This window comes from Cajanus cajan, chromosome 3 (genome assembly GCF_000230855.2).
Source record: "Cajanus cajan strain Asha chromosome 3, NIPB_CcT2T_4, whole genome shotgun sequence".
NCBI lineage: Eukaryota > Viridiplantae > Streptophyta > Magnoliopsida > Fabales > Fabaceae > Cajanus > Cajanus cajan.
The window spans coordinates 7,230,326-7,245,939 of record NC_138519.1 but is presented as its reverse complement, the minus strand read 5'-3'; the positions used below and the strand labels follow the sequence as shown (position 1 = coordinate 7,245,939).

The 15,614-nt window shown below is 30.3% G+C and overlaps 2 protein-coding genes across 2 annotated transcripts; one reads left to right on the top strand and one right to left on the bottom strand.

Moving 5' to 3' along the window:
* The first annotated feature begins 4,761 nt into the window (after nucleotides 1–4,761).
* Nucleotides 4,762–8,772, top strand: LOC109818620 (vesicle-associated protein 1-2). Its single transcript, XM_020384151.3, has 8 exons — nucleotides 4,762–4,939; nucleotides 5,086–5,156; nucleotides 5,313–5,394; nucleotides 5,622–5,737; nucleotides 5,836–6,000; nucleotides 6,087–6,137; nucleotides 6,743–6,820; nucleotides 8,430–8,772. Exons 1-8 carry the CDS (start codon nucleotides 4,888–4,890, stop codon nucleotides 8,538–8,540), a joined length of 726 nt encoding a protein of 241 aa, XP_020239740.1. The 5' UTR covers nucleotides 4,762–4,887; the 3' UTR covers nucleotides 8,541–8,772.
* A 5,407-nt stretch (nucleotides 8,773–14,179) lies between these two features.
* LOC145955998 (uncharacterized) lies at nucleotides 14,180–15,614 on the bottom strand. The gene is made up of 4 exons (XM_083071553.1): nucleotides 15,453–15,614; nucleotides 15,252–15,357; nucleotides 14,878–15,107; nucleotides 14,180–14,521 (listed from the first exon to the last, which is right to left on the bottom strand). Exons 1-4 carry the CDS (start codon nucleotides 15,612–15,614, stop codon nucleotides 14,180–14,182), a joined length of 840 nt encoding a protein of 279 aa, XP_082927679.1.

Genomic DNA, 15,614 nt, shown 5'->3' with positions numbered 1-15,614 from the left:
CTGTTAAATGTGAATAGGGATGGCAATGGGCCCTACCTGCCCCTGCTCCGCTGAATGAAAATTGATCCCATGCCTACCTCATATCTGCGCGAGTATCCATTAAGCGAGTATTCATGAATTTCTTAAATACCTACAGATATTTATGGATATTTATAAATTTTTTAAGAAATTAAAAAAAATTATATTACAAATAATTTTAAGTTTATATTTAATGTAATTGAAATATTAAAAATAAAAATTCAATGTTAATTTTGAACTTGTATTTGACGTTAATTTTGTTGAAATAATAATAAAAATGCAAGATAATCAATAACTTAAAATACACTAATCTCACAAATAAGTTAATGTCTCATCACAAAAATACAATAATTCAATCTTATAATTTCAAACGAAAGTAAACAACTTAAAATACATAAATATTATTGCTTCAATCAAAGTTAGAAAATTAATTAAATTACATCTAACATAATTCTATGACGTGCTTAACACATGTTAGTAATTTCATCAACCTCATTTTTATAAGAAAATAATTTGAGAGTGTAGTTTTAGGGTTATGTGGTACAAGGATAATTAGGATATTTAAGAAATATTATTAAACAAGTACCCGTAGATATGGATATCATCATACTCGCCTCCGCCCCGTTTATAAATGGGTAAAAAATTATCCGTCCTCATTATCTGCGGGTACTCAATTAGCCTATCTATTTATTATCCATAGCGGATGCAGGTATTTTTGCCATCCCTGACCATGAATTCTAAATTTTTTTTGTGAACTGTTGCTTTAAAGCGAACGGTGTTTTTGCCCTCTACAAAACTCATTTTTATCTTTTAAAGTTCTTCAAAGAATTTATGTTTTACTTTGTATTATACCGAATTAATCATCGAAATGCCTAACTGAAAGTTGCTTTTGTTGGGTTACCGTCAGTGTAATCCTTATGGGTTGCTGTTAGTCCAAAAGCAAGTTTCTGAATGAATCTCTGCTCGAGGCATTCGGTATTAGAGCTTTCTTCAGTTTTGACTTGCTGAGTGTGCAAGTTTGTGCTAATAGATTAAAGCTAGCTTAAAGATAACATAGTTGACTGTGATTAATCATGTGTCCTTTTCCAGACTAGTACGAGAGTCGAAAATCACGAGTTTGAAGTTGAAAATATCAGTTGTTATTTTGACATTGCTGGATGCTGTAATTATTGTGAAGATAATTTATAAGGGTTGGCAATAACTTCATGATGGTCCTGAAACTTAATAGATCAAGGCAAAATAATCAAATCCTTAATATACAAATATTATAAAATATTAGGAGAAAGAAGCACTTTTTGTCTTAATGGCGCTTTTTATGGTAGGCAATGCGCTTCTAAATCAATTCACGAGTTGGAGTTAAAACATGCATGATTATTAGTGCTTCTTCAATATACCATAAACTAAGGGAGTTTATTTATGTGAATGCATGTGATTTATCTATTATTAATTATATACTTTCAACATGATATGAGAATGTATTATTCTTATTTTTATTTATTTGTTTTGGTTGAAGGTCATTTGATAGTGATGTTTATTTGAAATTCGATCATGATATTAGAGAAGAGTAGAGTAGATTTTAATATTTTATGAGTCTTAAATAAAGTGATAAATATGGATTCTTATATATATTTTTTGATAATTATAATATTGGTACAAAATATATATCAATTTTACTGATGATTAATCTTTATCAGAGAATTAAATTGATTATAATGATACATTACTTAAGAGGATCGAGTCCAATGACACTCAAATTAATAACTTGTTAGTATGAATCTTTATACAAATATTTTAAAATATAAACATTTATAACATAAAATTAGATGCATGATTCATTTAAAAACAACATGTTTAATTATACTAAACAAATAACATAATGTTATAAAACAAATCTCAAGAAGATATACTACATTTTCCCTTCAATTTACTTATATGCTATAGTTTATCATAAGGTGTTATTAAGTAACTTTGAGAACCAAAAGTAATACATCTTCAAATTAGAAGAATCAAAATAGGGCAAAATTTTTAAAGGACTAAACCCAAACTTGAAAAATTCTAGAGAGACAAAAAATATATTTACTTTTTTATGAATAAAATACATAGAAAAGTTAAAAATAAAAAAGATTATATAATTGTATCAAAATTTTATATATATATATATATATATATTATTTTTTTCATCCATAAAATTTTGAAAATATATTTTTAGTCCATATTATTTGATCATTTTCAACTACTTATATATTCATCATAAAATTAAATGATCATTTTAGTCTCTAAAGTTGGCCTTAGAGAGTAGACTTAAGTTCAATGGCAAACCTACATGATGGTCAAGATGTATTGGTACACCTCTTTAATTTAAAAAAATACTTACAAATATCTAAAAAGAAAATTATATTTTACCCCTCCTAATTTTATGTTTTTAAACTCGCACTATTTTTTACTCACCACAAATAAATATGTTAAGTTTTTATATTTCACCTTTTTAACTAAATATATTTGAACTCATTACATTTAATATTCCTATTGACTATAGGTTCTAGATCCATCATTGCTTAAGCCTCATAAGTAGTTGTTATTTTCAAGTTTTAGGTTGTATTATTCTGATAAGTAAGATATTTAGACTTGATTTTATTAATTATTTTCTTAATAATATAGGATATTTGGTATCCTGAATATTTTTTGCTTTTCCAAAAAATTAAAATTAAAAATATTAGTTTCTCACATTTGATTTATCATTTAAAATATAACATTTCTAGGAAATATAGCTTCTTGAAAAAAAATTTATACAAGTTTTCCACCAAATTGTTACTATGAAGTAGGTGAGCAGAGAAACTGAGATTCTAACATTCTTGAGAAGGAATGTTTTATAGTAAAAATATTGTATTGTTTAATTTTCCTAGTTTGTGTAATAAAAATGTTTGAAGTAACATTTATAAATATTCTAAAAGTTATGAACAATCAAATAGATTTTATCATTCTTGAGATTCGTGATTATCAATATTTATGATTCTTAAGAACTAATTTTTGAATATGAAAAAAATTGTTTTACTAGTCCCCTCCTATATATTAAGTAATTTTGATATCTTAAATTATAGTTTTGGTATTTTAAATTATAGTTTTGAATTGTATTGGTTTATGTATTAATTTCCATCACCTTTTTAAGTTGATAACGTTTGATGAGACTCATGTTATAGTAGTTGTGTATGTGATGTTTTCTATTTATAAAATATTTTTTAAAGTTAATTAGTATATTTTTTCTCCTCAACGTGTAATTTGATAAACGTAATAAACGTATTCAGAATTAAAGGAGCCGTAAATTTTGTCAAAATCAACCTACATAATATCTCCTCCTTTTATTAAATGAATCATCATCTATTGTATGTTCGTGTTCATGGAATGGAAGCAACTCAATTGATCACTATCAGTGTACTATTTTCAAGCTGACATGAATATATTGGTATTAGTTCATGATCCTCATAAAATTCATCTAAAAAAGAAGAGTGGATAAAATTGTTTATACAACTCTACATCGATAATATATTAGGTGACATAACGTATATAGAAAACCCATTATAAAAATATCATTTTCAAGTGAATAAGAACTTTCATCGGGACATGAATTTAGTAGTTTGTGTGCCAACAAATATTTGCATCCAATTGAATGCATCGTTATTAATTGCAAAGATATCAGCAATCAATTTAAGCACATGGAAACCTTCTCCCAATAATGTACCCTCACAAATTATTTTTTGCATTTTTTGGTATGCTTCACTACGTTCTCGTGGACTCGAATTAATTATTATATAGCCAAAGTACACCAACATGTAGATTCAAATTTGTTCAACAATAAATAAAAATATATAAATAAATCAAAACACTGTCCCAGATCGTTCAAATTCATTAATATTTTCTTTTGAAAGAAGTAATCTAAAATTTTAAAAAAAATTAGAATTTTTTTTTTAATGTTTATAAGAAGTTAAAATTTACAGATTTAAAAAACTTATAAAGGTTTTGTAATATTTTTAAAAAATAATTTATCTAGTTAACCATAAAATACTCAAGCAAAACCTTAAAATTCAATAGTGGACTGGAAACCAGACGACTCATTCAAACAAAACTTTTTAAAATACTTTGTGCTTGAATAAACCGGTCCACTCAAACAAAACCTTCCAAAAACAGAATATATACTTTATTTTAACAAACCAACAAAGAATAATATCAACCTTGGAAAGAAAAAAAAAATAAAAGAGAAACAAATTTACACAAGTAAAAAAGCATATCATGATGATGGAGGAAGAACTAGAAAGAAGCACATCATGATGGACATATTTTTATTTACCATAATATAATTTTTTTAGATAATGTATTTTTATGAAAAAAATATTATATAAGTTAAATATGATAACTATGAGTGGTAAAATTACTATTTTTAATATTAAATTATTAATTTATCAAAATAATTTACATTAATTTATCCATGCATTTGGTTATTTAATAGATAAACCATTCTATTAAAAGTTATAACGCATGGTATTTACATTATATTAAGCATAAAGATGGGACCAATTATAATTTTGAATATTTTAGTCAATTTAGTCTCCTACCGTGTTAATTTTTTTTTTTTTCTCTCTTCTTTTTAGTCATAAAGATGGGACCAGTTATTATGTCATGATTTTGAACAAGGAAATGACGAAATTACCCTTCAGTTCGATGCTTTGTATGTAAAATATTTACAAAGACAAACACACGGTGTCCCACGTTGTTGCTTTGCAACTTGCGACTCTCTCTACCTACGACAACCGTTCTCTCTCGCCGGGAAACTGACATTGATCTCTCTCTCCGCCGATCGCCGCCGATCCCGCCGCCATGAGTTCCGGCGAGCTCCTCCACATACAGCCCCAGGAGCTGCAGTTTCCCTGTGAGTCTATTCGGAATTCAATAAAGATGTTTACTTTTCTCCGCAAAATTCAATTTTTTGACTTTTGTCTTTGGTTTCTGCTTCTGGGTCTTGTTCTAATTTTTATTTTATTTTTAATTTTCTGGGTTCTGGGTTTGTGAAAATAGTTGAATTGAGGAAGCAGATCTCATGCTCTTTGCAGTTGTCTAACAAGACTGATAACTATGTGGCTTTCAAGGTTCCAATTTTACTCTTCATGTTTCCTTCTGACTCACTTCTGATGTTTTATTTTACTTTTAATTTATTTATATCCTTTATTAGGGTATACTCCTTTTATTTTTATTGTGCTATGGACTTTGAATTGTGATTTGGGGTGAATTTCATGGTTTTGCAGGTTAAGACAACAAATCCTAAGAAATATTGTGTCAGACCTAACACTGGAGTGGTGATGCCTAGGTCTTCATGTGATATTATAGGTTTATTTTTCTATCTCTTTCTATCTTCCCTCTGGCACACTTGCATGCAAAGAGAATAGATCTTTTACTTGATTATGTGTGGTTATGTTCGGTGAAATATTTTGAATTATTAGTTTTTTGGGTTAATTGTTGCTAAAGTTTTATTTTTCCCCCATTTTTCTGTGCAATACTTTAAGTGACTTTCCCATTTATGTATTGATTATTGGTGTCTTATTTATATTTTTCAGTAACAATGCAAGCTCAAAAAGAGGCACCACCTGACATGCAATGCAAGGATAAGTTTCTCCTTCAAAGTGTGGTTGCAAGCCCTGGGGCAACTACAAAAGATATCACTCCAGAAATGGTATCCATTCAACAAATTACTCATTTTTTCTCTTGATAGAATAATTACATGTGTAACATATTGCTCAGTTTGATGGTTTTCTGTGTTTATTTATATAGTTCAATAAAGAATCTGGTCATGAAGTTGAAGAGTGCAAGTTAAGAGTTGTTTATGTTGCTCCTCCTCAACCACCGTCCCCAGTTCGAGAAGGATCTGATGAGGATTCATCACCTCGAGCATCCGTATCTGAAAATGGACATTCAAGAGCTTTGGAGTTTGCAGGGGTATGTTACCAGTGGGTTTGCATATATTTTCAGACAATTTTTCATCTTTTTGGTTTATTAATTGTTGTGATAAACATGCACTGTAGGCTTCAAAAGCTTTCAATGAGCGAGGTGAACACCAGGATACTTCATTTGAGGTGACATATAATCTCTCTCGGATTAGGTTTCTTCAATTAAATAGAAAAACCGTTAACATTATAACTTTTATGTGGCATGGAGTACTTTTAATTTGGGAAAGCGAGTGCTTGATGTTGGTGGTCAATCCAAACATGCCTGCAATAACATCTCCTTTTGACTCCAACCCAAAAGGACTGGTTTTTATGTCATTGTAGAAACATCAATATCATGATAACTCTAATTTAATTTTGGGAGGTAGGAATTACCTTTCAAATGTTTTTGAGAATCGTAAATTCTTACCTATTGAGTTTATGCATTGATGTGTCGATTCGTTTTATTGCTCTGGCCCTTTTGTATGTGATCTTTCTTTTCATAGTCTCGTGCTACTGTGATTTTCTTTGGTTGTCTATTTAAGCACAACATTTGGGAACGCTCCTGCTAGTAATGTTTGAAGTGAATTGATTCATGTCATTTATTTGCACTTGATAATTCTATTATCAGAAGAAAGTTGCTGGTAACCTAATTGAAGCAGTTATCTTTATTATCTCAAAGACGAGTTCAGGATTGCTCTTTGTGAGATACAAATTAAGAAAAAATGGAGCTCATTTTTAACTTATTGTTTCAGACAAGAGCTATTCTTTCAAAGGCAACTGAGGAGAGGAATTCTGTAATTGAGCAAAATAAAAGACTTCAGCAAGAACTGGTATGGAATTCATTCCGAATTTTTTTCTTTTGAGCATGCTTATACATGTGTTATCTTGAATGTTTCTATAGGTGATCTTGATGGTATCCTATGATGACATACACTTTCAATGCTTCAAATTATTTTCATGATGAACTGATTCAATATGTCTCTTTAGGCTTCAATTTACATTTTGCAAAAAAATGAGTTCATCTTAGTCGCATGTTCATTCATCAAAGTTATCTGGATGTCTTAAAATCCTTGTCTTATTATAAGTAATTAAAAATCAGGAAAGTCAAGGCAGGTGAACCAAAAGGAACTTGTTGAGTTTCCTGTTTCCAAACTAAATTTGTTTTCAAGATCAAAAGAAATAGTAAACTGAGCAAAACACATGCAAGTGTGCAATTCTTGAGAGATTTTGGTTCAGTTTCATTTTATTCATAGGCTTAGCTCTATTATTCATTTTCTGAACTGTTTTAGTTTGGTTGTTTGATAGTTTGAAAATCAACTCTGGTAGACCATCGAACATCCTGAAATTATCTACCTCCTTGACCAATCACCTTACATTTTAGTTATAGTTTTATGTTCCTAGCTATTTTATCACCTACCTGAGAAATAGCAAGGATTATTTTTTAGATGACTTGTTGCAAGGTTCCTCTAGTTGTCACTTCCCACTGAAATCATACCAGGCTGGTGGCACTTGATTGATATGTTTTGAATTTGTTCATTGCTAAGTAAGGAGCCATGATAGTCTTGTGCTCTAAATTCACATTATTCTTGGTTCTATGTTCCGCTCTTCTGAACACTTCATATTCATTTTCACATCTCAGACTAGATGCCTGTTTGGCAAACTCATAAAATCAATTCTTTATACTGTGCCACATGCTCCAATGTAAATTTGTGGTTGAAATTAATGTAAGGCGCATATCCCAAATACCCAATTGTTCTATCTAGAGAGTGGATGAGGTGATGAACCTGTGCTAGACTGTTGTCTGGTCCGAGTTGATTGTTGACTTGACTGAACTGAATGCTTGATTATCTGAATTCTTTGATTCCAACCGAGACTTTGATGTGTCTGAATCTGAAGTATACAAGCCAAGCAATGGATTGATTACCTGCAAAAGACATTTTGATGCTTTAGTTTAGTTAGTAGTGATGAGATGCTATAAATGTGTACCTTTTCTCGTGGTGTATATAAAGTGTCAACCTTGGACAAGAATCCTTAGCACATGGCCTAAGGCTTCTTGTGGGCGATTATACGTAACATTGGCATGTGCATGTAACAATTTTACTCAGGTGATGATGTTGACTTTGGTCAACTCTATGGAGGTGTTTGGACTTAATAAAGCTATGATATGAATTAGGCTTAAGTCCAGTCCGTAATAGTTGGTTTAAGCTCAATTCATATCACCAATTATATTCTATAGAAGATAATTCTACTCAACTTTAAAACAAACTCATCCTAGATCATTTTCCATTAGAGTATTAGTAATGAAGCCAAATTGTAGTCATTACTTAACATAATTGTTAAAGGTTTGATGACAGCGAATAAACCCATCACATTGCAATTATTTATGCTTTATAATTCTCATGGAAATTTATGAATTGGTTTGGAATCTTCCATGCACAGGAGGTTTTGAGGCGCGAAGCCGGCAGAAGCCGCGGCGGTGTACCATTCATGTATGTAGTTCTTGTTGGCATCATTGGCATCATTTTAGGTTTCCTATTGAAGAGGACGTGACCTCTGATTGCCAAGTTCTCCAAAACGATGAATTGTAGAAAGCACGAAGAAATATGTGCAAAAACCAATTGTTGTCTTGTTGTCGTGTATTGCTCCTACAAATTTGGAATGTGTGGTCAAAAATTAGGTACTTCTATCAGCAATAGCAATCATAGACAGTGGACAAATTTGTATCATGGGAACTGTATTGTTATCTTATGTGGTACATGTGATTAATTCTTTTGCACTTCTATTACCCGCGTCCCCATGGTTGGCTCAATGCAAAGTCATTGAACTTGACACCATGAAAGTGCCTTTCAATATTATCAAGCTACAAATTCTTAGTGGTAACAAAAATTTTCTTAGGGAAGTAAAATCAGTAATAAGTCAATGGATACTATTTATTAAACTATGCACACACTGGGATACATGTAAGCTTTAGGGTTTAGTATTTTGTTAATTTGTCACCTTTAGTTATCTTTTGGTTAGATAAGGTGTAACTTCTTTCTACCGAGTCGGTCTTTACAAGGATAAATTAGTATTTTTGGTCATTACTCTATGTTTAAGTTGGAGATTAAACTTTAGTCCTTGGTTAAGGAGTTAAGGAATACAAATGTTAAATTATTTGTATTAATGATTAATACAACTTATGGTCATGGTTACCCTTAGTTTGAGTTTAGTATAAGAAATAGCTTGACATTGTTGAAAAAGTAGCTTGACAATAATTTTTTTTTAAATCTTATATTGGTTAAAAAATACAAATATTTTTTTTCTAGTCTAGTTTTCTTTTGAAGTTCTGATTTAGTAAATTTTCCAAACAAAATCCAATTATTATTGAATTTGTTATATAAAATTTACTTGTATCTTTATTAATAAAAATATTATTAAATTTAATCGATGTTGTATAGATGATTTCAATTTGTCTCTATTATAAATGTTGGGGACTAATTTTTGTTGTTGAAATTATTCAATTAAAATATTAAATTTAAATTTGAGGAATTAAAAGTAAGTTTACCTAAATTTTATAAACGAAACATTTAATTGTTTATGTAAACGTCTTTTGTAAATAGATAGAAGTTTTTTTTTTCTTTTTTTCTTTTTCTTTTTGTAATAATTGATTATGAAGTTATTAAATTTGTTTTTCACCTAGTATTAGTATGTTCATTGTATAAACTAAATGTTTTATTCATAACTAAAATCTATAATTAATATATATATATATATATATGTATATATTATATTTGAATATATAAATTATTTTAAAATTTTATATTAATAGATATTTTTGTACATATAAATTATATTCTATACTCATGATAAATAATATACATTGTAATATAAGATTATTTTTAATTATTGATCATTTATTTTAAAATATTAAATTTTAATTTATAAACAAATATGATAAAAATAAAACTTGAAATAGAAAAAAAGTTAAAAAAAATATCTAAAAATCCTTTTATCAAAGGAAAATGTCTAAAAGTGTTTTGTTCAAATAAATTCCTAAAATTATTATTGAGCAAGATAATCACCCCCATTTAATATTAATATATAAGGATGGATAATTGATGGTAAATATATTAATTTTGGGAAAGTGGAATAATAATTTAATAAATTAATCGTGAAAATGAGATTCTCAAAGCACCAAATTTTGTTTTTCATTCATTTGGATTAATGGCATTTAACACGGAGTATCAATTCTCTTCTAGTTATTTTAAGACTCGAGTTAGCTCATGCATTATACATTTAATAATTAACGTGTTCGATTTGTAATTGGTTTTCATGCATTATACGAAAGTTACTAGTTAAAAAAATATTAAATGAAAATTATAATATTTAATGCATTGAAAATTTTAAAAAACTTGAGTTTGAAGCAAGCATAGGCTAAATCTTTTTATCTTATGTCGAGTAAAAACTTTTAACTTTTAGTAACTTTTTGCAGTGCAATAATAGTAATAGTAATAGATAAATGAAACGATGCTAAGGCCCAAAGGAAAAGTAAATAATAGTAATAGATAAATGAAAAATGGGCCCTAACAGTAACACCAACCTGAGAGATTTGATATAGTGGATTATACAAAACTTGGATTATAAGGTTTAGTATAATATATATATAAATTTAATCTAAACAAGTTACACTTTATACTCCATTATTTTCTAATATAAAATTATTTATTATATTTAATTTTTAATTTATAAATTTATTTATTTATTTTCTTAAATAAATAATGGAAATATCTTCTCCCTATAATTCATGCTAGTTGAGAAAAAAGTTATTTTTTTTTCTTCTGGTATATAAAAAAAAAATATTTCCGATTTCTTATTTCCAACAAATAGTGATTTTTTTTAACCATGTCTCTTCTTAGGTCCGGGCTAGGTAAAAATTGGGCACCCCAAATGCTAAACTACACCTAGAAAGAAAGAAAAAAAAAACAACAAAAAAGAGTGATAGATTATATTATAATACTATATGATATGAGAGAATGAGAGAAATAGAAAGAATTTAGAATTATCGTATGTCAATCAAGTGTTGAAATATTTGCAATGGATCTACACATAAAAGCTACCTAATTTTATATTTCATTTTATTAATTTATTTTTTATGACTAGAATTTCATATAGTCAATTCTGTGACCGTTGAAAATCCTTTTTTTTTTTTCTCTCTTATCTCTTGTTCAAAACTTCTAATGATAAAAATTAAAATTAAACTAATTCAAATTCGAAAATTTAAAATTTTTAAATTTCTAAAATGTCTCATTCAAACACACCATAAAAGATATAGAATTTCAAACTCCCAAAAAAAATAAGAAAATTAAAATTCTTCTTTCTCTTTTTTCTCCTCTGTCTTTCCTCTTTTTCAAGTTTGACATAAAAAAATAATAATAATTTTTTAATTATTGAATACTCAAAATTATTAAATACTATCTAATAATTATTTTAAAACTATTAATTTTTTAAAACTAATATTTAGTTTTATAAAATTTAATCTTAAAAATTTAGTTTTATCTATAGTGAAAATTAAATTGTCTTATTCAAACTAAAAATTTAAAATTTTAAAAAATTTGAATTGAGGTTGTTAAACAAAGTATTTTAGAAAATGATAAAAATTGAAATCAAAGTAATTCAAATTTTAAATTTCTTAAATTTTCAAAATTCTTTATCCAAATACACCGTTAGGGATTGGGGTGATGATATGCAAAATTAATTTTTTAAGTGAAACAATTTATGTTTGGATGATTTTGTTCTAAAATTATGTTAGTAGTAAAAATCAATATAAAATTTGTATTCGGTCAAAATTTATTTGAACTCAAAATTAATTTTTTTAACGTAGAATTAATTAAATATGTAAATATTTATAAAAAAAGAAACCTACATTAATTGACATCTTAAATGATTTTAGATGAGTCGACATTAAACCAAACATGTAGCTAAATTGAGTCCATTTAAGGAAGGAACCATCTCTTTGTAACAATCCTCCACAAGAAGAACCCTTCACAAATTTGTCCATAGTAAGATGGGGAAAATCCCTAACTTATAAAAGCTTCACAATACAATTATATGGAGAGCTCAAAAACTTTAATGCCAGAAATGAAAGTTTCAGGCTATTTTTTAAAACCTTGCTATAAAAAATATTGTTCCAATAATTTTTGAGATAGAATGTCAGATCAGCAAACAAACAGTCAATCTCAGACCCAAGTTGAAAAAACGTACTCCAAAATCGAGGGACAACTGAATAACAAGCATGGACCACACATAACCATAGTACTCTCACAGTACCATAGCACATGCATGAGAGACTCAAGACAAGACATACAATGACGACAAGTCATGTATTATCTGAGAACGTGCCTCTTCTCCTCTTATGATTTGTGTGACAACTTTATCATAAGACACCAGCCAAAGGAACACTAACTTTTTTTTAGGACTCTAAAAATGGGGTCAAGGGATGGAATAAGTTGAGCTCATCTTCGGCAATTAGATCAGCACTAGTAGAAATTCACTAACTAGAGACTGATTTAGGGATTAAAAAAAAAAGTGAATTAAGGAGGTTGATTTCTTGCCAACCCCCACTTCTCAACAGCATCATATAAGAGTAACTAATCCAATGAGTTGATGTAATAGTGGTTAGATAATTTGCACTCACATATATGAACAATCTGTTTAGTTGAAAATTTCGTGTTTAATCAACATCATGTGCAAAAATTCTTTATATCGGCAACAATCACAATATAGAGAGTGATATTAGTTTTTGACAAGGTGAGATTGATTTCTTGCCAATCTGCACTTCTTAGCCATCATATACGAGTGACTAACTCAATAAGTTGACATAGTGAGTAACTATTCTACACTCATGTGTGCAGACAATTTGTTTAGATGAAAATCTTATATTCGATTTTTGTGAGTCATAACATTACAAGTGAGATTAATCTGACTTTGTGAGCTGGAAATCCCCGAGGCAGAAAATAATAATCATATATGAATGACTAGTAAGTTTTTTTTTTATAAGCAAAAAGATTTAAATTATTGGGAGTACAAGGGGTACTCCAACCCGTTATAATAGAATTTAAAATCAAAGCAAAAATTATGAGATACATAAACCCGAGTTATAATACCAACTAATGTAACTAAAAGAATAACCGGAGACAGAACTAGTAATCAACTTCCATGAACGCAGTTTAATGCTATCCAACACTTCCTTATAATCCGTAACACCTTGCTGAAAGATAATAACATTCCGATGAAACCATAGTGACCAGATTACAGAAACTCAAACTACTTGAAAACACTGAGAGCGTTTTTTATATATACCAAGATTCGTCCAATATAGATAGAGAGAAATTAAAGAATTTGGAAGGACCACCGCAACCTCCAACCAATTAGCAATAGCTAACCAAGTATTAAAAGTCATTGAACACATTAGAAAGAGATGAAGAGGGTCTTCGACAAACAGAGAACAAAGAGAACATAAATTGTTATCCAACTCCACACCACGTATTTGTAACAATGATTTGCACGGGAGTGCATTCATGAACACCTACTAACAGAACACCAAGCACTTGATCGGAGCCTTGCATTTCCAAAGACTTTTTATGACTAGATGAAAATCTGAGGAATATCTAAGTTCTCCACCCAACGAACGTTGCAGCCAAAGGTACGCACTTTTCACTAAGAATACACCATCCTTATCACAAATCCATCTCCAATGATCTTGCTTAGAAGAGAAAATTTGTAGACCCTGAAGCATTTCCAACAAGGTATTCACACTCCTTACTTCATGGACAAAAGGTTCTCTTCTCCAATTAACCTGCCACACCCACCTAGATCCCTCCCAAGTTCCATTATGCCCCACCATTGACAACGGATCAAAGGCAAAGAAGTACAAATGAGGAAAGACATCCAACAAGCAAAAAACCACCTATCCACTTATCCTCCCAAAATCGGGTCATAGTGTCATCGCCAATACAACGTTCAATCTTTTCATCCAACCAAAAATTTTCTTGTAGCACCCACACTATATCCTTCCACCACCAAGAAGCCTTCCTATCCACATTTGAGCACTTAGAAAAGGACTCAATGCGCCCATACCTACCATGAAGAACCTTAGCCCACATCATACCTGGAGAGAGCATACACCTCCACACCTATTTCCCTAGTAGTGCTCAATTGGAAAATCTAACATCCTTGATTCCTAGTCCACCCTCATTCTTTGACTTACACACCATTTCCCATTTTACCCAAGGAATCTTTGAGCCATCCTTGACACCTCTCCACAAGAAATCACGTTGGATGGCCACAATTTCCTTAATCACCGAGTTCGGTACTTTAAAAAATGACAAAAAATGGATGGGCATTGCATTCAAAACTGAATTAATTAAGGTCATCCTCCCCCCAATGGACAAATGGCTATGCTTCCAAGAGGATAGACGCTTATGTAAGCCATCAAGCATTGGTCTCCAAGTAGACAACTTCTTAGGATTTTCACCAAGAGGTAAGCCCAAATGCTTAAACGGTAGTTAACCCACCTTACAATGTAAAAAAAAAACCGCCAAATCAATAAAATCTACCTCTAAGTGAATGCCAACCACGCAACTCTTGTGAAAATTAATTTTCATACCTAAAATTAACTCAAAACAACGCAATATGGCCTTTAAGCACCACAAATTCTTAATAGTAGCTTCTCCAATTATCAAAGTATCAACAGCGAACTGTAAAAGAGAAATTGGCGGACTTTCACCCTCCAAGTGTAATCCCGTAAATAGATTCATATCTAAATCCCTAGTCATCAACAATCTGAGACATTCTACAACAATTAGGAACAAAGATGGTGCTAATGGATCTCCTTGCTTTAATCCCCTACCAATTCCGCCGTGGGACTCTCATTCACAAGGGTTGATAGACTACCGCCACATACGCAACCTTCCATCCACCGGATCCATCTCTCATCAAAACCACACCCTCGGAGCATGAACAACAAGTAATCCCATTCCACAGAGTCATATGCCTTCTCATAATCAATCTTCATAACAAAAATCGGCTTCTTATATTTCTGAGCATAATCCATAGCCTCGGCCACAACTAGAACACTATCTAACATATGTCTACTAGGAATAAAAGCAGACTAGTTCTCTGAGATAATTGATGAAAGAATACCACGCAATCTATTCTCCAATACCTTAGAAATAATTTTATACAAGCACCCAAGAAACGAAATAGGATGAAAATCAGTCATACCTTGAGGGCAGGGAACCTCGAGGACCAAAGCCACAAAATAAGACAAAAGAGCCTTTGGAACCTTCAAGTTAGTATGAAACTCAGCAAGCAAATCCATCACATCCACCTTTATAAGAGGCCAAAATCTCTTCAAGAAAGCAAAATTAAACCCACAGGTCCTGGGCTTTTTTCGCCATCACTCTCCCTAATCAAACAACTCACCTCCTCCTCAGTAAAGTCACCAACCAACCTTTCATTTTGTGCATTAGATAACACAAGAAAATCAACAAGTGACAATCGCGGTCTAAGCCAACTTTTAGCTTTGAAATGCTCCTCAAAATATGACCTCACAACCTCTTTAATCTCATAAACCTCCTCTACCAT